Source organism: Pleurodeles waltl, chromosome 5, assembly GCF_031143425.1.
Source record: "Pleurodeles waltl isolate 20211129_DDA chromosome 5, aPleWal1.hap1.20221129, whole genome shotgun sequence".
NCBI classification, from domain to species: domain Eukaryota; kingdom Metazoa; phylum Chordata; class Amphibia; order Caudata; family Salamandridae; genus Pleurodeles; species Pleurodeles waltl.
The window spans coordinates 1,219,827,582-1,219,854,653 of NC_090444.1; the positions used below are offsets into that span (position 1 = coordinate 1,219,827,582).

Sequence of the window (27,072 nt, forward strand, 5' to 3'; positions counted from 1 at the left end):
TCTGCATCCATATCATCATCTTGTTTTCTGCGTTGTGCCAGGCGCAAGAGGAATCTTTGCATTTACTTATGGAGTCTGGAGTCCATACATTAACTCGGAATATCTCCAAGTTAGTACATGTTTTGCTGACCTTAACATAGATAATGTTTTAAACGGGAAGCCAATGTAGTGCTTTAAGAAACTGCATGAAAACCCCATCTAGAAAGTCCGCTGATGAGGCTGGCAGCAGCACTCTGGACTAGCTGCATACAATGTGACGTTTTATCAAGATATCCATATTCATTGCATTTTCGTGGTGCAGCCGAGATTGGACCAGGGTTTTTATAACTGTTGTTTAGCATTGCCCATTGATAAAATGTAGCACCTCCTCCAAGATCTTTAATTGAACAAAACACGGTTTTATTATCTTCCGAGACTTAGATGCCAGGAGATAAATTTGGCTTCAAATGTAAACCCATGTTTCCTGCAGATGTGTCAAGTGCCTGTGGAAGAGCCCTTAATCTGTGGCCAGGTGACCCTGAGTCATCAATATTTCTGATGATGAGAAGCAGCTCTCTTTTTGTTAGACTAAGTTCAGTGAATGCTTCAACATCTACATACCATTTATGCATCTGCCTTTCCTCTCACCACTACCTTGCATGTATCCTTATCCTATATTTTTAGGTTGAGCATAGCAACGCGCAAGTGGGGCTTTTCAGACGTGTTGTTATCTATTTGGGCTTTTAACCACGCCCACCTCACGCTCATCAATAACGCTCATTAATGGGCTTGCACTTCAAAAATCCTTTGTTATCATTGGTAAATGCTTTACGTTTGTCCCTCTTTGGAGCGGTTTGGTTACCGCCTTGGACGGCGACCCTTTTACATGGCTAATTGCACTTTTGCTGATACGTTCGACTACGAGCAAGCTTCTTTTTCCTTTTGTGTCTTTACGCTCATGCAGTGGCGCTTTGAATCTTCTCGCTTATGTGAAACTGTTATACTTTTCATTTTCAATTTATGTGGCAAGAAAAGTCCGGTTAGAAGTTTACAGCGCTAATAGCTCTAACTCGAGTAAATGCGAGACCCATTGCATCGGAAATGCTTGTTCTGAATTGTTTCTCGCTACCATTGTCATTAGCCAAAAATTGCACAAATTGGAATTCAGTAGGTCAATTATAAGTCGGTATTTCATGTGCTCTGCTGCTAGTCCGTTCAGCAGTACCAGGAAATTGTGAAGATAAAGCACAGATCAACTGGATGCTTTTTTGCCACGTTTTGTAGTAGGGTATTTTCTCTAGCTTTCTTCTCTAAATCATTTTCTTGATGGCTCCACTTGAAAACCATTGGCAAATGTGCAAGAAGTAACACACACTGATCTGACTTGTTGGCCAGCCATGAATGGGTATGGCTCGATTTGTGTTCTGTGCCATCGGCTGAGCAATGAAAGCAGCTATCACAACAGGCTTGCAGCACCGTTGTGTAAGGGGCTTATCTATCTCAATGGTTGTTTTCTTGAGTTGCAACCAAACTGAGAATTTGAACCCCGCCAATGCGTGATTTAGTGAAAGCTGCTCAATTGTCATCACTCAGTATCTTAGTTGAGGCTCCTATTTGTTCACTTTGGAAAAATGAGCCAAGCATTTGTGTTCATTGGTGTCCAAACTCACAAAATAGTCATAAAAGAAGTTATGAGAGGGTTCCGAGACCCAGAGAACAAAGCACAGCTATACTAACTAGAGATGTACTTGAGAGAGGCAAAGAACTTGATACTAAGGGCCACAAAGGGTAGTGAGGAGAAATGTGCCAGAGCGAGCAAATATAATGCAGTCTGAAAATTCAAGTAATGGTGAAAGTATGCAATATAGCAATTTTTGGTTATACTGAATCCTAAATTAAGTCTGTGATTTTCACAGATTTCTTAGGTCTTGCTTACAGATTCTGTAACACAGAAAGGAATAAAATAAATTATGAGTATTTTTATATCCTTCAGAGAATTTACACTGGTTTTGATAATAGTGCTGTGCACTCGAGCTTCTAACATATTATGGAAGCACAAAAGGAAGTTATCCCATGGTTCCATTATGTTTTTTTACAAATACACTGTTAAATAACAAGCGTCCTATTGCAGGAGTACCCCGAGTGTGCCACTCCATTACCCTTCCATGTTACGAAAGTGGCCACAGACACGTGTGTCCCCTTCTATAATTGCAACCTGGGAGTGCACATTTTGTTACACCACTGCCTGGCTTTCTGTAATACCAAACTCACAGGTACATATTTTGTAACAGCAGAGTAAAAAGGGGGATTACACTCTTTGTACAGAGCAATGCATCAGGTAAAGGGAGGAAAAACCTTTGGCCCTCCAATGCCTTATTACGAATGTGGGGAGAGGAGGGACAAACAGGCTCACAGAAGGTGCAGACTGTTCAAAACATAGGAAGTGGTACATAGTGCAGAACCTGAGGGCACCTCTTGGAAGGAGGTGGTGGGAGGCTTTGGAGCCCTGAGCCATTAATGCACAGGCAGGTGCAGTCACTCCAGGCACCCACCTATGGAGTGATCCCCATACCCTCTTTTAAATCAAGCCAGCCATCATGCTGTGAAAGATGAATCCATAATCTGAATCAGCTGGACAGTGCCACAAGACTGTGAATTCCACAAGGTATCCTCAAGGTGACTGGGGTGAACACACTTTCGCTTTAATTCAGGTCCACCCACTGCAGAATGGGGCTATACTTCATTTTAAGTGATTGGGTCCCAGGTCTTCAATAGATGTTTTGACATTCAGAGATGTGTACTGGATTGTGTTCTGTTGTGCATATGATGTGATTATGATAACTAACAACATCTGGTGCCATGTTGACCGCGGGGGGGGGAGTCATTCTTCTCCTACTCGATATGTCTGCAGCATTCGACACGGTGTGGTCTGTGTGAATGATTCAGTGGCTGAGGGAGACTGGGCTAGATGGCTGTGCACTTAGTCCTCTATCCTCTTTTCTAACTGATAGAATCCAGGTGGTCAATTGTGGGTTTTTTAGGCTGATGCCTTTATTCTCCCATGCGGTATCCCCCAGGGCTCCGTGTTGAGTCCAATTGTTTTTAACATTTATGTGGTGCCATTGGATGCCCTTGTTCGATCCTTTGGTTTTGAAGTTCAGTGCGAACGATGCGCAAATTATTGTGACAATTATAGTGACATGACCTCTGTTGCCCTATCCTTTAGGTAGTGCACGCCCTTACTTGAGAAGTGGATGAGCAACAATGTCTTCAAGCTCAATGCTGGAAAAACAGAGGTACTGGTATTTGGGACCCTGAAATCAATATGGTCTGATAAGTGGTGTCCCATGGAATGCGGTGCTCTTCCCACCCCAGTAGAATCTGCAGGAAATCTAGGTGTTTTTGTTGATGACTCCCTGACTTTTAATGCTGAAGCCAGTCTTACATCTAATACCTGTTTCTATATAATTATAAAACTGAGGAAGATATTCTCTTTCATTCCCAATGACTTAGATCAAGCTGTTGTTATTGCTGTTATCACCTCCACTTAGACTATTGTAAATACCTCTATCTAACCATGAATAAGAGAAGTATAAATAAGTTGCAGGTGATGCAAAACGCGGCTGCTCGGCTTATTCTGAACATTCCCAAACAGGTCTCTATTAGGGACGGTCTTAAAACCCTTCATTGGCTCTCCATCAAAAAGAGAATTGTCTTTATGACCTTATGTATAGTTCATAAAGCTCTTTATCACAATAGCACTGAACAGCCTAATGCCATGTTTCATTGGTATGTGCCTACAAGATCACTTAGATCTTCTTCTCGTAGATTGATAACTGTCCCTAGATTTCGTAGAACCAGATTGGGAGGTAGGGCTTTTTCGATGGCAGCAGCCAAACTATGGAATTCCATGCCGCTCAATATGGCAATGGATGAAACCTTTTCTATTTTTAAAAAACAGCGGAAAGTCAGTATCTCCTCAAAATGGTCTTGAATGAACTGGCACTCTTCAATCTTATGCATGTCTCTGATAGCGCCTTGATACCCGCGGGTGTAGTGTGCTTTATAAAAAAATGCTTATAACTTAAAAATATCATATTTTGTACACACTTCTGCCCTCTGTGGTCATGCTACTCCAAGCGAGCCATGTTGTGTACCCACTCTCATAGACACACAGAGAATAAAATGAAGTACTTCTCTAAGTAACCTCACATACCTGACAGTGCATTGCTTGCAAAAGCACGAAATGAGAAAAGTTGATAACAACCACTCATACAGGTTCAGCATTCTACATTTTATGTGACATCCCCACCACGTGCACATCACATATTATTACAATATTTTCGTGTTGCAATTGTGTGCATGTACTCGAAACATCAAATGTATATTAATCTTCACCCCTTCGTTTTCTGTTGTAGAAAGTGTACATGGACTCGCTGGTTAGTGCACACTTATGTGTCTTGCTAGCTTGCTGCCTTCACTCTTTACACATTCTCACAAAATAATTTGCACATGTGAGGTATACTGCTTTCCAAACCTGCAAGCACTGCCATGCTTGTGTGGCATGGCTAGTCTAGCACCATCGGCGCACAGTCACATGCATTAATATATTGTAAATTCAATATTACATATACATTAAAAATGTCACTAAAAAAATACCTTCTCGAAGTTTCTTTCCTGTCATGCAGGGAGTGATGCATCTTTAGCAATATCTTCCATTATAAACTTGTAGCTCTGTCCCTGCATCACTCCTCATGATCTGTTCTACAACTTACACTGCTTGTCAGAAAACTGTCTGAAGGGTTCAATGTCAACCCTACTGCTGCTGGTTAAGGCAATCAGCATTGGTTATTGGAAATGATCAGCATCTTAGGGGCTTATTTACAAGCCCCTAGTGCCACCGGATTGTCACTTTCTGCGATGCTCTGGGGCACTTTGCCCATTTCCACATTTACAAGTCGACGCTAAGCCACTTTGAATGCCTTTTAAATAGGGGTCCCCCAACACAGTTTTCTGTGACAGAGAGGCATGCAATGGGTGTTGCTGTGGGCGTTTCCACTCAACACCCATTCTTTTTGACACTGCCCCAGATTTATGAGAAATCGTAAATCTGAGGCATCGCCAAAAACTAATGCCACCCCAGGGGTGGAATTAGCATGGTGCAACAAGAAGAACTACTTTTATTTCTCCTTGTTTTCTGCTTTTTCTATGTGTCCTGCATTCTGCAGCACGCATAGAAAGAGCAACACACCATTAATGATTGTTTATGTGCAGGAAGGTGTCCCTCCCAGCACATAAACAAACCTTAAATAATGACGATTTGCTACTTCTATTTGTGCTGCAGAACGCAGCACATATAGAAGTAACAAATCACCATAATTGATTGTTTATGTGAAGAAAGGAAAACCTCCTTGCACATAAACAATCATTCCCTGCAACGCAGTCTCCCTTGCACAATGGTGCAAAGGTGCCTGCATTGGCACTAGGCAGCTAATTTTAGTGCCACTGCAGCGGGAGAGGACAGAGATGTGCCATTTCTGATGGATACAACTACCTGTGGATTCCTCACCTCATGAATACTCCCATGGCGCCAGCATTTGACGGAAATCTTCTTACTAGTCTCTGCACGTCGACGAGGACGTCACTGTCTCGCACGCGACGCCGTCTGACGTCATACAGGCAATAAGAGGTCCTCGACGACGTGCGGACGTCAGTTCCCTTTTTTCCGTGCATTCGAAACGGTTATCTTCGAGGGAGCAACTGTTACTCTTGCGGTTACAGTGTATATCTTGCTGCGTACTTCTTCTCTGTGGAAATAATGTCGCAGAGAAAGTCTGGATTTAAGCCTTGTCGTGAGTGTGGAGGCAAGATGTCGGTGACGGATCCTCATTCCGATTGCCTTTGGTGTTTGAACTCCGACCACGACGTCTCGACTTGTGATTCGTGTCAGCACATGAATCCGAAGGCCATTAAAGATCGCGAGGCGAAGCTGTTTATGGCCAAATCAAAGGAGAAGCATCACAAGAAAAAGTCTTCTCCAAGACATCGGCGTCATCGAGACTCCCGGCGCCGTAGAGAATCTCGGCGTCATTCAAGGGAGGCTCGTTCCAGGTCTCCGGATCGGCGCCGGAGGACATGGGAGGTCAGCCCCACGGTGACGCCGCATCCTTCGACGCCGTTGCTCTCTCCGACGTCTCCAACTTCGCCTGGACAGGCGTCGGTGATTGAGGTATTGGAGCCTCAGGTGTTTTCTCCGGCGCAGACGCCGAGGCCGGCGTCGGGGTCGCCTCTGAGTCAGGCACCCCAGTATCCGGCTTTTCCCACCCCTGGAGCCGATAGTTCCGCATTCTTGAATGCGATGTATGCCATCTTCCAACAGATGGCTCCAGGGGGTGCTCCGGCTGGGCCTTTGGCCTTTTCTTTGGGTGATCCTGCGCCTCTTCGGCCGGCACCCTTTATGCCCTTTCTCCCGTTTGGGAACGTGGGCTCGGCGCCAGTGTCGGCGCCGGTGGCCGCTCCGATGGCTTCGGAGGGATTGGCCCCAGGGATTTCCATCCCGTCGACGTCGAGATTTCGGCCTGTGACTCCGGTGGGTCCATCCGTTTCATCTGCTCTTCAGTCGGCGCCGAAGTTACCTGTGGCGCCGGATGCGGCGTCGGTGGCTTCGGAAGATCGGCGCCGATCTCCGACTTCGGCGGAGGTGTTGTCGACTCCGCGGATTGAGCAACGACTGCATTCAAGGAGGCGTGCTCTCCGGGTACTAGAGGAGCAGGAGTACCAACGAGCCCTAGAGGAAGGAGAGCTAGAGGACTCGGGTGATGGGCTGCGTGGACTGGAGTCGGCCAGTGGGCTGGACACTTCCCCTGAGTGGGACCTTTCGTCCCCGGGGGAATATACTGAGGAAGCTGCTTCCTTTCATACAGTGGTACGGAAGGCAGCTAGTTTTTTGGACCTGCCTTTGCCGGTGGTGGAGGCGAAACAAAACCTTTTGACAGAGGTGTTGCATCCGGCCTCAGCCGCGGCGGAGCCTCTATTACCTTTTAATGACGCTCTGCTGGATCCGGTTTTAGAGGTGTGGAAGAAGCCGGCATCTTCCCCAGCAGTTCACAGAGCCGTGGCCAGGAGGTATCGGACGGCTCCAACTGATCCTGGTTTCCTATCTAGGCACCCTACGCCGGAGAGCTTGGTTGTGCAGGCCTCCTGTTCGTCCAAATCAGCGCCTGGTTCTTTCCCGACGGTGCCTGGGGACAGAGACTCAAAAAAGCTAGAGGCGCAGTCGAAGAAGATTTTTTCGTCCTGCAGTCTGGCGTTAAAAGCCACTAATGCGACCTGTATCCTGGGGAGGTATATTCATGCTCTGATGGATGACATCTCCACTTCGTTTACAGAGCTTCCCCAGGGTCTTTTGGATCTTGTCTCTGATGCCCAGGCTGCTGCGACCCAAATTATCCAGACGGGACTGGATACCACCGACTCGGTAGCCAGAGCAATGGGCACAACTGTGGTGGAAAGGAGACAGGCCTGGCTACGTAACTCGGGCTTTTCGGCAGATGTACAGTCCACATTGTTGGATCTCCCGTTTGATGGGGACAAACTGTTTGGGGCTAAGGCTGATTCGGCCTTGGAACGTTTTAAGGAGAGCAGGGCCACGGCTAAGTCGTTGGGACTCCAAGCTCCTTCTTCCACGGCCTCTTCCAGATTCTTCAGGAGGTTTCGTGGATTTGGGCGTGGCTCTTCCTCCTCTTCCTTTCGGGGAAGATATCAGCAACCTGCCTCTTCCCACCCCTATAGATCTTTTAGGGGGAGGGGTAGGGTCCGCACCAGGGGAGCCTCTCAGCAGCACTCTGCCTCTTCCTCATCCTCTGGCGGGGTGCAGCAGGGGAAGCAGCCTTAGGCTTCCACCATTTCCCACTCACTCCTCTCCTGTAGGGGGAAGATTACAGCATTTTCTCACCAAATGGGAGACTGTTACGTCGGACACTTGGGTTCTCAGTGTTGTGGGAAAAGGCTACACCCTTCCCTTTCGGGAGTTTCCGCCCCTCATCCCGCCCCGCCCTTCGTATTGTTCACAAGAACACCTCCTGTTGCTAGAACAGGAGGTAGAAGTCCTCCTTTTAAAGGGCGCGGTGGAGTTGGTCCCGGAGCAGGAAAGGGGTCAAGGAGTTTACTCAAGGTATTTCCTGATTCCCAAGAAGGATGGTCGTTTGAGACCAATTCTGGACCTGAGGATCTTGAATTGGTTCCTCAAGCAGGAAAAGTTCAAGATGCTGACCCTAGCACAGGTGCTTTTGGCGTTGAACATGGAAGACTGGATGGTGTCTGTCGACTTGCAGGATGCTTACTTTCATATCCCGATACTCAAGTCACACAGGAAGTATCTCCGGTTTGTGGTGGGATCGCAACACTACCAGTTTGCGGTCCTTCCGTTTGGTCTTACTTCAGCACCTCGAGTCTTCACGAAGGTGATGTCGGTGGTTGCGGCAGAGCTCAGAAGGAAGGGGATAGCAGTATTCCCTTACTTGGACGATTGGTTGATCAAAGCCAAGTCCCCGGAGCTTGTGTTGCGTCATCTGCAGTCAACAACCCAGTTGTTGTTCGACCTGGGCTTTTCGGTGAACGAGCCCAAATCTCACCTGGAGCCCTCTCAGCGCCTCCTGTTCATAGGGGCAGTACTGGATACGACATTGGGTCGGGCCTTTCCTCCGCCTCAGCGGATTCAAGATATTCAGGATTTGGTTCCAATGTTTCGAAATGGAGCGGTAGTTCCAGTCCTCAAGGTCCTTCGTCTGCTCGGTCTTTTTGCCTCCTGCATTCTGTTGGTCACGCATGCTCGCTGGCACATGAGGGCTCTTCAGTGGTGCCTCCGAAGGCAGTGGTCTCAACACAGAGGGGATCTAGAGGGTACTGTCAAGATCTCCAGAGATGCTGCTGTGGATTTGAAGTGGTGGATTGCAAGCAACAATCTTTCACAAGGAAAACCGTTCCAGCAGTCGCCACCAGTGGCCACAGTCATAACGGATGCTTCCACTCTAGGGTGGGGAGCTCATCTGGGGGATCTGGAGATCAAAGGTCTTTGGTCTCCAGAGGAACAGATTTTTCACATCAATCTGTTAGAGTTACGGGCTGTACGTCTGGCTCTCAAGGCCTTCCTCCCTTCCCTTCGTGGTCAGTCGGTACAGGTCCTAACGGACAATACTACCACGATGTGGTACATAAACAAGCAGGGAGGAGTGGGGTCGTACCTTCTCTGCAGAGAAGCTCTTCGACTATGGTCCTGGGCAAAGGACCATCGGATTTGCTTGATAGCAAACCATCTGGCCGGAGTCTTGAACGTGCGTGCGGACAGTCTCAGTCGCCACTTCTCGGCAGACCACGAGTGGCGTCTCCATCCAGATCAAGTCCGTTTAATCTTCCAGAAGTGGGGGTTTCCTCGGGTAGATCTGTTCGCCACTCGAGAGAACGCGCATTGTCCGTTGTTCTGCAGCCTTCAGTATCCGATGCAGGAAGCGTTGGGGGACGCGTTTCAAATGACCTGGTGCGGCCAGTTGCTTTACGCGTTTCCTCCCATACCCTTGATTCCTCGAGTATTGAGGAAGATTCGCCAAGACCGGGCTCTAGTAATCGTAATAGCTCCGGATTGGCCAAGGAGGGTGTGGTACTCCGACCTTCTCCAACTCTCAACGTGCCCGCCGCTCCGTCTTCCTTTCAGGGCAGACCTCCTCTCGCAGTCGCAGGGGCAGGTTCTACACCCCAACCTCCAGAGTCTGCACCTACATGCCTGGAGATTGAACGGGGCAACCTGAGTTCCTTCTCTCTCCCGCCTGAGGTAGTGGATGTTATATTAGCGGCCAGGCGACACTCTACTAAATCTATCTACGCTAATAGGTGGTCTAAATTTGTTGCGTGGTGTGGAGAGAGGCAGATTGATCCTTTACAAGCTCATCTATCGGACGTTTTGTCTTTTGCTCTATCTCTGGCGCAGAAAGGTTGTGCAGTGGCTACCATTAAAGGTTATTTATCGGCCTTGTCAGCCTTCATATGTCTTCCAGACCAACCATCTTTATTTAAATCCCCTATTGTTATCAGATTCTTGAAAGGTCTTCTAAATCAATATCCTCCAAAGCCATTCGTTATGCCGCAATGGGATTTGTCCTTAGTCCTGACTTTCCTTATGGGGTCCCCTTTTGAACCTATGCATTCTTGCCCCTTGAGGTATTTGTTTTTAAAAACAGTCTTCCTGATAGCTATAACATCAGCAAGGAGAGTGAGTGAGTTGCAGGCCTTATCAGTAAAACCCCCTTATACAACTTTTTATGGGGATAAGGTGGTGTTGAGGACCAAGGCTGCTTTCCTCCCGAAGGTTGTTTCACCCTTCCATTTGGCTCAGGCAATTACTTTGTCCACGTTCTATCCTCCGCCTCATCCTTCCAAAGAGGAAGAAAGACTGCACCGTCTGGATCCAAAGAGAGCGTTGAGCTTCTTTATCGATAGAACAAAGGATTTCAGGCTGGAGGATCAGCTGTTTATTGGATACGTGGGCAAGAGGAGAGGAAAGGCAGTCCACAAGAGAACACTATCCAGGTGGGTTGTTCTTTGCATTAAAATATGTTACTCTTTGGCAAAGAAGGATCCTCCTGAGGGCATTAGAGCTCATTCCACCAGAGCTAAGTCGGCCACTTCGGCCTTAGCCAGAGGTGTTCCTGTGGTCGACATCTGCAAGGCCGCAACTTGGTCGTCCCTTCACACTTTTGCAAAACATTACTGTTTAGATTCTGAGGTTAGAAGGGACGGCCATTTTGCACGGTCAGTGCTGCAGGATTTCTTGGTTTGACCATTTAGGCACCCACCGCCGGGCGTGGTACTGCTTTGGGACTCTATTCATGAGGTGAGGAATCCACAGGTAGTTGTATCCATCAGAAGAACGAGTTACTTACCTTCGGTAACGACTTTTCTGGTGGATACATTAGCTACCTGTGGATTCCTCACGGTCCCACCCGCCTCCCCGTTGCCTTTATGGTCTTGCCAAGTAATCCTTGAGTGCGCTCCTCTTGATCTTTGAGGGTGCAATAGATGTGTATATATAATATATTTATATATATGTGGGTATATGTGTATATATCTTTATGTATATACTTGGTGTGTGTATATATTTTTAAAAGAAAGAGTTTTACATATATATATATATATATATATATATGTGCATAAAAAACATTTACAGTTATTCATACAATGTGGTGTATTTTTACAATATAATGGATGTTGCTTTGTTCTTTCATTGCATTGCCTGGTTGTTCTCATGCACGTAAAAAATGATTGGTACTGACGTCCGCACGTCGTCGAGGACCTCTTATTGCCTGTATGACGTCAGACGGCGTCGCGTGCGAGACAGTGACGTCCTCGTCGACGTGCAGAGACTAGTAAGAAGATTTCCGTCAAATGCTGGCGCCATGGGAGTATTCATGAGGTGAGGAATCCACAGGTAGCTAATGTATCCACCAGAAAAGTCGTTACCGAAGGTAAGTAACTCGTTCATCTTGTAGATACAACGCATTTAAGCCTTTTCCCAGTGGCGCAGGGTGGCACAGCAAGACTCTTGCTGCACCTCCCTGCGCCAGGGAGGCTTGCAAATAAGCCCCTTATTTCTTTCTTTAAGTATGTCCATCAACAAACACATAGTTGTTTTAAATCAATGGGGAAAAGACGTCAGCGTCATTTTATCACAGCGACAACATTTGAGCAACTTCACATGAACATTGGCTGCTGCAGATGCAACTAACACACAAAACAATTATTTTGTGCTTGTTCCAGCAAGACTGTTGTGTTTGAAGCATCAGTAACCGGGACAGGATCACTAGAGTTCCCTGCGCACTTCCAACTCTTGCCAGAACTGTAAACTAGTGAGATGTAGAGAAGGTCAATGTTACCCAGTCCTGGATTTTACTAAGGTAGGATGTAATGTTATTTAATGATCTCCCAATTTACAGACCAGAACTAGTTAGAAAGCGCATTCTTAATTAAAACAAGAGTAGCACTACTTTCCCAGAAAACATTTTAACATATAAATTCCAAGCTTGATATAATACTGTAATTAATCATGTTTTAAACCTTGTACATATTGTTTTTCAATAATACACGGGAAACAATACCCTTCTTGAAGGCGTAAATTGTATCTACTGTATTCTGAACCAAAAAAACAGTAAAAAGCTTTGAAATAATAATAATATAATCTCAAATGCAAAAATATTTAATAAAATATTATGACCCGCTAGATGAAGTCTCCAAAATTGTGTTTGGATATATTAGTTCACAAATGTAATATTCCTTCATTGCTAATTCTGCACCTACTTACTTACTGTAGAAGTGTGAAATACAGTTTAATATACTTTTATGTAGCACTTCATGCCACACTTTCACAATGGTTTTTCAGCACTGTAAATAAAATGTATTCTTAGTAACTGAGGTAATGCCACTCAATTTGCTGACCTGTGGACAGGCGGTTGAGATGTCCTTGCCAGTACTAAAACCAGTGACCTGTGGATTACTGCTTGCTTCAGCAGGGAGGGTTAAGCAAACTGAGCATTCCTATCTGCTGTATCCTCAGTGGGAAAACCAAGACATAATAATACTCTCAGATTCATCCTGACAGCATGATAGGTAAACACAGCACATTTCACCTTCTGAGGTGTAGAGTGCTCTACCTCATTCATTAATCCTTAAGTGAGTCTGTGAAAAAAAGTCTGTCACTGTTTTAGACAGATAAAAGTTCAGTCAATGTTTGAACAAAGACAATCTCTTGAATCAAAATTCAGTCATCCACTTAACAAAGGAAGTCAATGTCAGAAAAGCTGTGGAGGATAAACTGGAGGCTTAATGTACTCTTTTTGATGATCCTCACATTTTCAAAGGAACAGGGAATCTTACCCCATCCCTACTAAAGCCACCTGCAACACATGGAAAAAACAACAATTAGGAGCCTTCAACCTTGAGAGAACCATGCGAAGAGGATTTACATTTTTCAAAGGATATTTGGAACTGGAATGTGGAGATTATTAGAATATAGCTATTCACATGATAAACCAGTTCTTATGATTTGGAACATATTTTTGACTCCCTACAGTACTTTTATTTTCCTGTTTCACTTCTGTGGGCCTAGTGATGAGCTATGCGTTCAGCGTATGACCAGCATAGGATGTCTATTCTCAGACAAGATCTGACAATACAGTACTGAAGTCACTCTCTAGGAAGTGGCAGAGACATTGCCTTGAAATAATAAGCAAATATTCACTGGAGTTATGTAAAATGCAGCTGACGGCTGCCTCTAATGAGGTGCTGTGACTACACCTTTGTCACAATTCATTACATCTGCTGTCACTCATCGCTGGAGGCACTGTTTTGTAGTTGGCGTCTCGTAGAAATCCTGTGATAGTTTAATGGGTGTTGATGTGTTGAAGGAATAGCGATTCATAGGTACTTTTTGAACGGAAAAGTAATTAGCTTCTGGCCTCTACCCCACCTATGTTCTCTTCCAGGGTAATCGTGTGTGACTTCAAACCAGACAACAAAAATGCAGCCCGCTTACACAATTCTAGATAAGAGACGTTATCTCTATTTCCTGCACGGTTCCTTTTAATGAGCTCCTGATATTAAACAGCACAGAAATGCTGCGATAGGGTATGTCATTAGCAGCATAGCTTTAATTTGGCACCGGTAGCAAAATACTTCACATGCTTTTACTCTTGTTTCAGCTGCTTTTAATCAGGTTCCTTCAGTCAAAGGTGGTTTGCGTTGCTTTGTGCTTTTTTAACAGGTCACTCGATTTTCTTGAGGTATTTTGCCTCTTATCCTTATTGGATGAAAGACTTCAGTCATGTCTTTTTCCCTCAGATTCCCAATTAAAATGATCATGCGCGCCGCAAGGAGCGCTAGTTCCAATATAAATCAAAACTTCACTCAGCAAGTTCATTCCATTACCTTAGGACATGTGCGAAAAAGTGCCCAAATCGTAACAGGAGAGAAAATTGGAAAGAGAATTCTAGAGCTGCTGAGAAACTGTTTCCATTGGTGAACTATAAAATCAGATTGAATCTTCTTTCAACACGGATTAACATGTACTCCAGCATGTCACCATTACATGGTTCTCTTATGTATGGACAGAAAGCCATTGTGACAGAAACACACTTGGTGACAACAGACTGACAAGACCCTCAGTCAAGCGTGGCATAGTGGTAGCTTCAACTGAGGCATCTAGGCCCATATTTATACTTTTTTAGCTCCGCATTTGCGTCATTTTTTTACGCAAAAGCGGCACAAACTTGCAAAATATAATTGTATTTTGTAAGTTTGGGCCCTAGAGCATAAAGAAACTATAACCACGGAAAAGGCTGTTTCAAGCCAGATCTTGGGTTGTGCCACTGAAAGGATTAATTCAAGTAACACACACAGAGGCATATTTATTAATCTTTCACACAACACAAGGCAGCAAGCAAAGTTGCTATTCTGTGTTCCGTGAAAGAAAGAGAGCAAGAGTGCTCAATATTTACAGATATAGGGAGCTTTTCTTCTCTTTCCTTTTGCTGTCGAACTGTGTGCTGCCTTGTGCCAATGCAGGCACCCTTGCACCATGGTGCAAGGGTGCTTGCAGTTCCCGCAGGTTTTTTGTGCAAGAAGGAACACTTTCCTGTACAAAAACAGTCCTTCGTCGGTAGGTTTGCCTGAAGAAAAAATGAAAACTGAGGAATGATTGAAAGAAAGGTATGGATGGAAGGAAGAAAGCAAATAAGGAAAGGTGCATGGATAGAAGAAAAAATACGCAACGAAGGACAGGGATCATGTGAATGAGAAATGGATGCAATACGAGATGGAAAGAAAAAGGATACTTGAAGGCTGGAGGGAAAGAAGGGATGGAGGAAGAAAGGAGGGAAGTGAGGATGCTGAGAAGGTGGTAGTAAGGAAATAAGAGAATGAATGGAGAAACACAAGAAAAACGAAAAGCTTAAGAAATACTGAAAGAAAAGACACAAGTAGGGAGTGAGTGAATTAGAGATGAGGAAGAAACTGAGGAAGCAAGAAATGACTAAAGGTAGTAATGAAAGCATGACAAATGGGTGGGAAGCAGTAAGTAAAGTTCAAACGCATAGAAAAATACAAGTGATCCGTGAATGGGCGTGCTCTCCTCACAATTACTGTATCAGAAAAATTCAAAGAATAGAACAGAAAATAAAAGAGAAAAAAAAAGTCAATAAAGGAAAAAAGACAAGGTGAAGGGGTGTACTTAGAGATACTCTTAGAATGGGACACGCTTTAGCAATTTCTTGTTCTAATTCTGTTCCAGGTGTGCCTAAATCATTTGCTTAATTACTGTAACTACCTTGCAAACAAGATAAGAAGTATCAACAATCGTTCAAAATAAATCTTTAACCCTTCAAACAGTCTTACAAAACCAGTACTTTCAGCAGATTCTATGGAAGACTCAAATGCCCACAGTGAGAAGTTAGAAAAGTATATTATTGGCAAAATAGATGATATCTATGCGAATTTTACCTCGAATGCCGCTGCCTTGAGGCTGATGGATTCACTAGCACTGCCCTGCCTTTGCTTAATTCTTTATCTCCTTTGTGTCTGTCCGAGCTACCCACTCTTTAAAGCCACGTTAAATCAGGCTCACCTGCTGATCCTCTTAAGCCAGATGTGTTCCATAAACTCAGGACTCTCTCCTACCACCCGGGTTTGAATTTATTAATCTCTCCTTATCTTCGGCATCGGAACCGGGTTTCTAGAAGCATGCCAAGGTTATGCCCCTCTTGAAGAAACTGTCTTTGGATGATTCCAAACCTGAATATTTTTGCCCCATCTCTCTCCTGCCTTTTCTGGCCAAAAGTAACCGAAAAACACGCCAATGCCATCTTAACTATTGCTTCAGGAATCAAACTAGATCTTGGACATCTCTCAGAATGGTTTTAGGCCAGTGCATAGTATGGAGTCTGCTCTCCTTCTGGTTACGGAGCATCGATGCTGCACTTTAGATGAAAGCAGATCCGCAGCTCTGATGCTGCTTGACTTAAGTGCCACCTTTGATGTGGTGTACCATAAAATCCTGTTCCAGCGTTAAGCATAAGCAGTTCCCTACTGTCCTGGTTCGCCTCTTTTTACTCAGAGCGATCCTTTCAGGTAATTTCCCCCTTACAGTTTTCAATCGTATACCCTGAGCCACAGTGTCCCCCAGGGCCCCTTTTTTTGCACCCAACTTTGTTTAATATTTACATTTAACCTTTGTCCCAGGTTGTGAAGTTCTTGGGGATTACACTGGTGTCATATGCAGATGACACCCAGCTTGTGCTCTCTTTTTCTGATAATTCCATGTCAGACCTGGCCAATTTTCATAGGAGTATGCTTGCTGTTACAGAGTTGATGGATGCCAGTTGTGTACAATTGAATACGAGAAAAACAGAAATTAAATTATTAGAAAAAGACCCCCACTTTTTGGTGACCATTCCTGGCCCTCCTCTCCTGGGCCTCCCGCTCGACCCAAGACTATTGTCAAAAACCTTGGCATATGGGTGGACAGCACTCTAATCTCTGAAGTGCAGGTGAAATCCGTGACAGGCATGTGCTTCGGCCTCTTGCAAAGCGTTAAACCCATTCTTAGATTTTTAGACCCTTGCACTCATGAGACCATTATTCGCAAGCAATCTTTTGTAACATCTTACACTTAAGAGCTAAGAAAGCAATGATCTGTAGACTCCAGTGGGTTCAAAGTGCTGTAGTAGGCCGCTGTTCTCTCCCCCATAATCCTGCCCTGCTTCCGGCCTCCTCCACAAACTGCATTGGCTCCCTATGGAGAGGCATGTGCACTTTAAGTCCTTGTGTACCACCCATAAAATCCTACACTCCCAGGGGACACCCATTTTGTCTAGTCTGCTATCCCTGTGTTAAGCCTCATGGCCACTGTGGTCAACCAGCCTTAAGCTCGCCACTGTCCCTCGTGTTAGGGGAGTAAAAGCAGGAGGCCGCTAATTTCGTGCAAAGGCTCAAGTTCACTGTAATGCTCTTCCCCCTTCTATCAGGAATGTTCAGAACCTCCTGTCCTTTAGATAAACAATGATAAGTGATTACTTAGGTGCCAAACTGCTCCTCAACAGTTACTTAGGGTGCTTAGACTCTGTTTTCTATAGAGGGACTAGGTATACCGTAGAGCTCTCTATTTTGGAACTACTTATGCCTCGCACAAGTTTTGTGCTCATACACAACATAGATGTACAAGCAGAACTAGTTAAGCAATGAGGTGCGTTATAGTTGTGTGACAACACTGCCGCTTGAAGCAGGCCTCAGAAGCCTGCTTTTTATTATTATCATGCTGGATTGTTTTACAGTGAGGAGGCAATTGGATTTTGCCCTGTTAACTATTGACTGTTGTGCTTTGTCATCATTCTGTAAAGCACAAGGAAATCCAAATACAGTTTTAGAGTGTGTTGAATTATACTAAAAGCATTCATAAATTCTTATGACCGCCCATAAACGCTGAAGATTTATATCAACACCAACTGCTGATTCATTATAAGATGTTTAAGGACTTTAGGCCATGAGCCAATTTGGAATGGCACTCTCTAGCGATTGTCAGAGCGACGTGCTTGAAGTATAGAAAGCTATCTAAATCCTAGTCCATATTCTGACTTTGATTTAGTGGCATTCTTTGGCAAGTGGTACCCAGTATTTTACTGAACGTTATATAACTTAGAAGGAAATGGACCAGAGCATAACTATAGAACACATCATCACAGAGTGACACAGACTTCGGTCTGCATTGAAAAGTCCAGAATCACACAGTGAGGCACCCCCCACCCTCAATCAAATTAAATTGCTAGAAGGCCATATTAATGGTGGACTATGTGCTATGTAAATTTCAACAACGAAAAATAACGTAATGTGTGAGAGGAAGCTTGTGGCAGAGAGGGCAAGGTGTGAGTCGATGAGTGGGGGACAGACAAATAATTACACTGCACACAAAAAGGAATAATGCACATGAAAATTGACTTTTACCAATTTACAGTGGCCATCACTTTACTAGAACTTAATTTCTTGAATTCCCAGTTATAAGTAATTACTTATTACTGGTCATCTTGCAGTGTCTTGTCTCTGTCCTCCTTTTCACGTTACTAAACTTTTGGTGTGCCCTATAATCAAAGTGTGTCTGTGCTTCAAAGGTCGTAAGGCCCATCCCAAAGCTGATACCACTGAAGACAGGGAAATAGTGTGCTTTGTACCTGGAAATCCTACATAGGCAGTGTGGAAACGATGACTGCTAGAACACTGACAAATAAGAAGCACTTCATGGCTTGAACTGTTGAGATCCACATCCAGCTAAGTGTTTTTGCTTATATACTTCTAGTATATGTGGCAGTGAAACTGGATAAATTAAAAGTAAATCTCCATCGCAGCTGGAGTGAATGGAACATGAAACAGAGCAATTGGGACCACAACAATGCTTCATTTGTAAAAGGTGGCTTTGTATTCAATTGTGCCTATATATGTGAATACCGCTACAAACACAGTCCTTTCATCAGACATCAGAGCATTGAAGGGAAGAAAACTATGGGGACTGACTAACCCTAATAGAAGATTTGTCAGCCCTCCCAACTAGCCTTATAGGACTGCCACGCCCCACACAAAAATGTGTTAGGAAAAAACAATGTCCCTGATTTGGTTGCAGAATATGCTCAGATCAATGTGAATTCAATCTTAATTTAATTTCACTAAAACATTTTGTATATTGGTTTTACAAAAAACAACAAAACAATTATAAAAGAAAAAGGGCATACCAATTAAATTAAAAATATCATACATTAGAGCATTTCACTTTCAAAGAAAGAGTATTGCATCTTCTCAAAAGCAAGTAGATTTTAAAACATACTATTATATATACTCATACATTAAACAATCTAAACATTATTAAAACAATCTAAACATTATGCCATTTGTTAGTAGATTCTTACATCATACGTTTTTCAGAGCATGTCTTCAAGTAACTATTTAATGTGTGTACATTTATTGAATACTTTTTTTAAACGAAAGAATAACAATGAGCAAAATGAGAACATAGCAAAGCAGCCTAAATTACATTTTGTGGTTCAGTTCCACAGTGGCATTCTTACCATTGAGTAAAAGGCGGAAAGAAACCTGAATCCAAACACTTTATTTTATGAATTTAGTGGCGTAGCTGTTTTACAAAATATTTCTGAATTTGTCCTTCAAAGCATTGATCACAGAAACCATTCATTAGAAAAAGAATTATCCATTGTAAACCATAATGCAAACAGACTATTTTTATTTAGTGAATAAGAATAACTCATTCGTTTAATAGCACATGGCTACAAAAGGTTTTGTATGAGAACCTTCACTCTCTTTATTTCTTGCTGTAAAAACCATTGTAGTATTTGAGTAAGAGATGAAGAGATGAATAAGTACTATTTGACAAGCCTTTATGTTTTTTCTATTGCAGATTTGTACCTGAGATCAATAGCTGCAGTCACACATCAGGAGGCTTTTAATGATTCCTGATACATTCTCAAGAGTGTAGTCCATTTACTATGGTTATTGGCCTCTCGCAAGCACTGATTTCACATGTTTTAAAAACCCTTATATACTAAGCAATAGCAGAATGTAGACTAGCAGCAAATTGGCATTGTGATCTCTGTATGGGGCTTCATAATCATTTATATGATCATATAAGAAACAACATTTACAGTATAGTGTTGATGTGGAATAAAACATAAAATTGAGGGAGTGATGGCATGAAATGGCACAAAATTTAAATTTGCCAAATTGTCTTTAGTCTTTGTTATCATTGTGTTGCTGTTTGAAGGATTTTTAATGATCAGAAATGCCACCCAGCTGTTTGGCATGTGGTTGTAAATCAAAGTATGGAGAATGCAAATGAGAATGCAAAAATTATCTGACATAAATGTTTTGGCCTAACTATTGTTTACAAACATATCTCTCTATTAGGTGCGGAATATGAAGTACAATAGGGTGATAGTATTGTAAATGTTATTGAGGGCACATTATTTTTTTTAGACGATATTAAGCCCTTGATATTCTCGTACTATCACATGTACACATTCAATTAACAATGTGACTGTTGATTGCTGGTATATAGGTCCATTGCAAAAAGAGTGAGAGAAAAAAGAGCAATACAAGTTCAATTTCTATATAGGATAAAATGGCTTTTGTGATTAATCAAATAAAGATCATTGTCATTCCCCCAAATCTATGTTTCCAGGCTTATTGCAATATAAAAAATAATTAAATGTTTTGTATGTTGCAGCCTGCTGAAAATGACCTCCTCATGTTGTACATAAGTATAGTTCACAAGGGCTTTTTCACACTTGTGTTTGATTAAAAAGAACAGTATCTTAGCACTAATGATAGATTCTGATTCACTGAGTGAACATCTGGGAACACATAGGGTGGCAAATGGATATGTTCCACTACAGAAACTCTCAAGTGTACCACACTTGTAAATTAAGGGCTGCGGTGAGGACATGGGTGTTCTATGTGCAGAAGGGAGGCCAAAGGCGAGGTATTGACTACCCACAATCCACTACCTAAATGATTGCCAATATTTTTCCACACATGTTGGCTTCACTGCAAAACAAAATAGAAAACGTTTGCTAGCTGGATCTGAAAAATCTAAAAACATCTTATATTTACATGGAGTGTATGGGAAGGACGTTTCCATATTTTAAAATATATGGGTAATCTGCAGCAGTAAGTGTAGAGGATGAGATGTACAAACCTACGTCTTTGAAAGGTTTTAAGCATATTTTTGATTTTGTTTTGAATTTCTGAACATACGGAATGTATGCCACGCGTAAGTGTTCACCTATGAATTATAGAATTTCACATATGTTTGTGAACCCTGCTCAATCAATCAATCGATTTCAGTCTTCCTTATAGTATTGAAACTATTCCTCTTAGACAACCCCTTATGTTTCCCTGGGAAAGTCTTTCTAATTATCCAAATGTTGCTTGCATATCTTTGTTAGCATAAATAAAGATATTTCCCTCTTCAACTCACCCTTTCAGTTTATCTATATTCCTTTGATCCTATAAAACTAAACAAATACGTTGGCATTGACTGCTTTGGTAATAAGATCTATATAAAAAGCTGGGTGCCTGCATTTTGGTGACTTCATATAGCTTGACGGAGTTTACCATAATTATTAACTGGCCCCTATTAACCTGATATAAACAGCCCAAGAATACGACTGTCAAACTTCCCCCCTGATTCTCTTTTCCAGCAAATGCATCAGGCTGTTTTTACATGCTTTCCAAAAACATGACTTCCCTAAGGCGTCTTCGGCAATGAATTCCCTCACTACATAACTAAAATATAGCTCAAACCTATTCTCCTAGATATTTTCTCCCACAGTGACAGTATTAGCCATACCCTTCTGACACACCTCCCCTAATGAACATTTCAACAGTCACACTTCAATTGACCCTTCTCATCTACATGCTAAGCCTCCTTTGTCTGGTTGTCCTGTTCACCTAACTACTTACTGTCCCTATTGGGTGCCTGATGAGAATCACTGAGTACTCTCAATAAACAATTGAAGACCAATCCACAAAGACATGTTATTTACATCTATGCATGTACATAGCTTATTCCCTTATGACTCGTTATTAACCTGTGCCCATTTTCTATACCTAATGTGCCTGAGGGTTTTGCACACATGTGCAGTAGTAGAATGTTTCTATATTATTACGTGTGGTAAATAAGATGTGTTGAATCTGTGGGATCAACAATAGATTCATTTTTGTGTGTTCAATACAAAGCAGGGCTTCCTCCTCAGAGCCTGAAAAAATCCAGAGAGATTAGTGTTCTTTTGATGTGCTCCACATTACCTGTTCAGGATTTTTTAAATAGATCTTTATTTTCTCTTGTAAGTGTATATAGTGCAGTGTCATATATTCATGAATACCCCAAAATGTATTACTCTCTTGGTTCTGCTATCATTTGAAGTACATTTCCCTCCATGCCTATCTGACAGGATCTAGACTGTAACAATGGTCACACTCATGTCATTAAATTACCTCTCAAAGAAATTAAAATATGTAAATAGCTAAACAGTCTGCCGTTAAATGATGTACATGCCACAGAAAATCAAATAAAATGAACATTTGTAGATCCAGCATTACGTATTGGAGATTATAAGAGCCTTAAATAATGAAAAAACCCAATATATTTTAGTGTATCATGCACAAGTTATAAATATTATGATTCACTTCACACATTATAAGCATCTAAAAAGCTTATAAACAGACAGCTGCTAGAAAATGTCTTTACAAATATATTTACAGAAAGACATACATTTTTAAAGAACTTAATTTAACAAAAAATAAATTCACCCCAAAAAAGAAAACAAATATGTAGAAAGAAGGAATAGATCTATTTAAAATACACCCTGCTTAGGAGCACCTCATCAAATGTTAAAATTCATGATCATTAGGCTTCCACTCAGTTATTGGGCATTGCAAATGCTTTAGAGACTGCTCCCCTTTGTGGTGATCTACTAATAGCACAGCTTTATTTTGTCAAAAATCTTGGGTCAGTTAAAATCTCAAGGTCTATGGCTTAGGAAGTATTGATTGTGTGCTCTGCCCGTTATCATAATTCCTATTCACTTATGGGCGTCATTTCACACTGTTCCTTTTGAACAAGCATTTTTTTCTTGTCTCACAGCATTTTATTGTCTCATTGTTCTAATGTTCTATGTTTAAAAACCCCGAAGATGACATCCTTCAGGATCTCATGTCACAGGGTAAACCATTCGGTTCTTCAACATACTTCGGCATTAAGCGTGCAATCGCTTATTTTAAACGAAGTGAAAGTGCGACTGTGCATGATGTACGCTTTATTTAAAGTGTTGTAAGTGTCCTCCTGTTTGTGAACACAAAAAAATGTCAACACGTATGACGAACGTTCGGAGACTCCCTAAAAAATGCCCACTTTACTAAAATAAGTCAAAATATATCTGTGCATAAAGTCTGCACAGTTTGCAATAAATCAGCAAAGTGTAATGTGAAAATCACAGTAAGTTAAATACCTGTTCTGTGATGTGACTCAAGCAGAGGTTGAATGAATTATAAACTTTCCAGAGCCATGTCCGAGGAAAGGCTTGACAAAACGTTTTGAATTAGCCAGACTGCGTTTTTTAGGTCCTTCTAAGAGACAGCTTTAGCTGTGACACAAGCTTCCTGTAGTCCGAAAAATCATAAATAAGAATACAAAGCTGTATACGCATTTAGAGGAGCTTTGGATCAGTCGTTTTTCCCACTGACCTGTTCAATTGTCATACACCCACCACAGCACACATCACGGGGCAATGGGTCAGTCCACTTCAGGTAATGTCTCTTTTGCACAAGACAAGAGTAGATGTTCTTACACTTATAAAAATCAGATGTTCATGGGTTTTCTATACATGTGCTACGTATACCTGCCTGTTAGGGCGCACACATACTGCTCTATTAAATTTCATGCAATTTTGAATTTTTATTTTTATTTTTATTTTTTTGCAGGACTATAGTAACTACTTTGTAGGTTGTGGCATCGTTTCCTTTCGTTTTTTTTCTCTTTTTTTTGGTGGCACATGATAGTGATACACACATATATATATATATATATATATACCAGCCTAGCAAGGCCAGACCTCTTGGCTCTGCTATCGCCTTCAACGAGGACGCATGACACAGATTAGATATCAAGGTACACGGTTTCAGTAATCATAATATGGTGTATTAGTCCTGCTCTTCTTCCCGGATTGAATGTCGGCTCTGTCTGCACCATTTTGAAAATTTGTGGGCGAACCGCACCTCACTCTCGCGGCCACCAGCTCAAACTCTGACAGTCAAGGAAATGTACCTGGCCTGGCAGCATCGCAATCACACGTGAACATTCAAGCTGATCCATAGCAACAAGGGAGACTGTGGCATTTAGTATTTGCCTGCGCAAGACAGTTTACCAGTTCTGTAATTAAAAGATAAATAATGTCCTTTTCTTGACAATCTTACAAAGCGATTATGAAGGGAAAAAATCAATAAAGGACATTACTGATAAATAATGCCCATTTGTTATTACCGAAGACAGGTCTGGGAAACGCTAATGAAAACTGATGAGCAAAGCCAATGGTTCCATATATAAATATGCAATAGAAATTCGAAATGTCTTAAACGTGAGATGTACTGTCTTTCCGACTTTCAGCATCCTGTACATATCTTTGGATTCTGTCTTTGACTTCGTGTCCACTCGATAAGAGATGCTTAAATACATGGAATATTGAAAACAACTAGTTTTTCAGTGACACACTCCACCAGGCCACGAGGTTTAATGATAAACCTACGCCAACACACAGACCCTGTACCAGTTTAACTTTACATCTGCCTTTGTTTGTGAAGTGGTGCCTTTCCCGTCTCAAGATGCTGCGGTTTTATATTATGATGGTGAAAATCGAGTGTTTGATCATCTGAATTTCAATGCGCTGAAGAGATTATTGGCAAGAAAATTGCATTCTCTGCAGCGACAGGAGCGTAATTCAGACAGCTTTGATGAAATGCTAGACTTCTTTTACACGCTCCTGATGGGTGCCTGTTTCAATTTCGGCTCTTGGCAGAGTGGCTTTTATGATCTTTCTAAATTAGAAAAGAAGCATATTGCCAATAACGCAACAATTAGAGCCCTTTCATCTGTTTATTGGCAGGCGCCATTTTAACCTGCAGCTCCGTCACACAAAACGTGCTGCTGGTATATGTTTTGCATACTGTTTCAGCTTGCCTGTGTGAATTGTTAAATGCGTAGTGTACGTACATAAACGATATGTGGCCGCATAAGGTTAACCATTGCGGTCCATCTGCAACAATTTGAAAAACATGTTTTTTTTTTTCATTCTTCAAATAGGTTAGGAGGTCCTATTGAAAAATCTGTTTTCGTATTGTTGTTTGTTTGTAATTGTAGTCAAAGTCTCAGATATCCGCATCAAATTTAGCTAGCGCACTGAGTCCTTGGGAGCCTAAAGAAATTCATAGCAGGGTGCTAACAGGCATCGTGTGCACGCATGCTTGGAGTGAGAGCAGTGACCGGAGTTAATGAACAGGTCACAAGGGGGCATTTGCCACAGTGCAGACAGAGAGCACTGCAGCGTCAAGCAGTGCAGCACAACAGTACATTAACTCCACTGAGTGAAACGGTCTGACGCTCCGCTTTCCGTGCGCGTGCCTCTCGAGAAACGACACCGTCTCCTCACAGCAATTCTCGGGTTAGCGCGTGTCACATCTGTCGGTGTGACTGGCACCATTTCACATAATAATCCATCAATATTCATCTCTGGGTTTGGATGCTTGAGTGATATTTCCCTTCCCCGTTCTCAGACACATCCGTGTTTTTCTTTGCCTGTAGCTGTCCGTAATGCAATGCTCTCGTTTCAGTCCGACTGTAATAATTGCCTTTGGTTGGTGCGCATGGAACGAGCTTTGGCATGAATGTGCTCTAGCACTTAAAAAAAAAAATACTTTCATTGGGTTGTCTTTTATGCTTTTCTGCATTCAGCATACTATGGTCGTTGTGCATGACTTTGTTTTTCCGTATTATTTGATATCGTTAACAATTCTCAAGCTTGCTCGCTCCGTTGAAAGTGTCTTCCCAAATCAATCATACTAAGATGAACAATTGCACAGGACTAACACCACCCAGGCACATGCGGGGATGTGTCAATAGGGACTTGCACTTTTTCCATTACGAATTTTGCCTTAGATATCTATTTCCTTACTTTGCTCTTTTGTGACAAGATGTAATGAACCTATTTGAATCTGTTTCTTATTTTCTCTTTAACTTTTCTTGTCTCTGTTTCTTTTGCAGCACAGTTGCTGGACACCGCTTCTGCTTATGACATTTTTATCTCTTTTCCTTTTTTCCCCTTTTCAATTACCACAGGTTTAGTCCTTACGAGTGGTATAATCCACACCCTTGCAATCCCGACTCAGACGTGGTGGAAAACAATTTTACCTTGCTAAATAGTTTCTGGTTTGGCGTTGGAGCTCTCATGCAGCAAGGTATACGATTCAGCCTGCTCTTTCTCTGGGCGCCATGTCCCACTTTTTGCTGGGGGTAAAATAATCTTGCGTACAAGTAACTTGCATGGGTGCCTCTGTGCATGTAGCCATGGAGAAAGGTCTTCAGTCATGTTGATGCATTTAACTGTAGGCATGGTTAAACTTTACTTGAGGATTGTGCAGACACATCAAGTGTTTACCAATCCTACATAGATACATCTTCATTAAATATCTCACCTAACAAAAAATAGATGCATTACTTCATAAGATAACAGTAGTTATAATCTAATAAACAATGGAAGCTGCATTAAATTTGCCAAAGTCATTGGCGACGAGGCAAAAATATAGTTTTGTATCACATTATTTCAATGAAGAAGCCTCTTATTTTTCATACATATTTACTCTACTAATTATTGCATGATTAGACATTGCACCTATTATCCTTTGTCAAATGTGATGGTTGTAAACCAAACACAGGTGCTCACAATATAGGGTAATGTCAACGTCTAAAAAAACTAACATTTGCACTCCATATCTAATATTAATTACAAAACAAATTGCATGTCATACAGTCCATGCATTTTCATGCTTTCATGAAGATTCCAAACCGAGCATTTGGAAGGTATATAATTTAACTTGCATTGTTAAGAAAACATCAAACCTGGCAATTGATGCTCACTCAGTGGTTTCAGTTATAAAATTACGACTATCGATTTGTTCAACGTTTTTAATTTTAAACATTATTTTTAAGTGCTTCACTTTCGTCAGTATGGCCCTTCATTACAGACAACAAAAGAAAAAAAGCCCCAGATAAATGCTGCTAAATAATTTCATATTTTCATATTAAGTAGTCAAGCAAATTAAATGTCCAGATGGATGCCTTGATCTACTTAAAATCAGGAGTTGATGAAGTTGGGAAATTCACCTTTTCAAGCCCCCCAACCTGTTTTTGAAGTCCCACAAACTCTGCAAACTTTGCAGTCTTTGCCC

The 27,072-nt window shown here is 42.2% G+C and overlaps 1 protein-coding gene across 1 annotated transcript in view; it reads left to right on the plus strand.

The window, feature by feature from the left end:
- Positions 1-27,072, plus strand: part of GRIK2 (glutamate ionotropic receptor kainate type subunit 2) — a 1,513,871-nt gene that overhangs the window by 1,058,889 nt on the left and 427,910 nt on the right. The window contains exon 12 of the mRNA XM_069235474.1: positions 25,964-26,082. Coding sequence (XP_069091575.1) covers positions 25,964-26,082 — 119 coding nt within the window. The remainder of the gene's footprint in view (positions 1-25,963; positions 26,083-27,072) is intronic.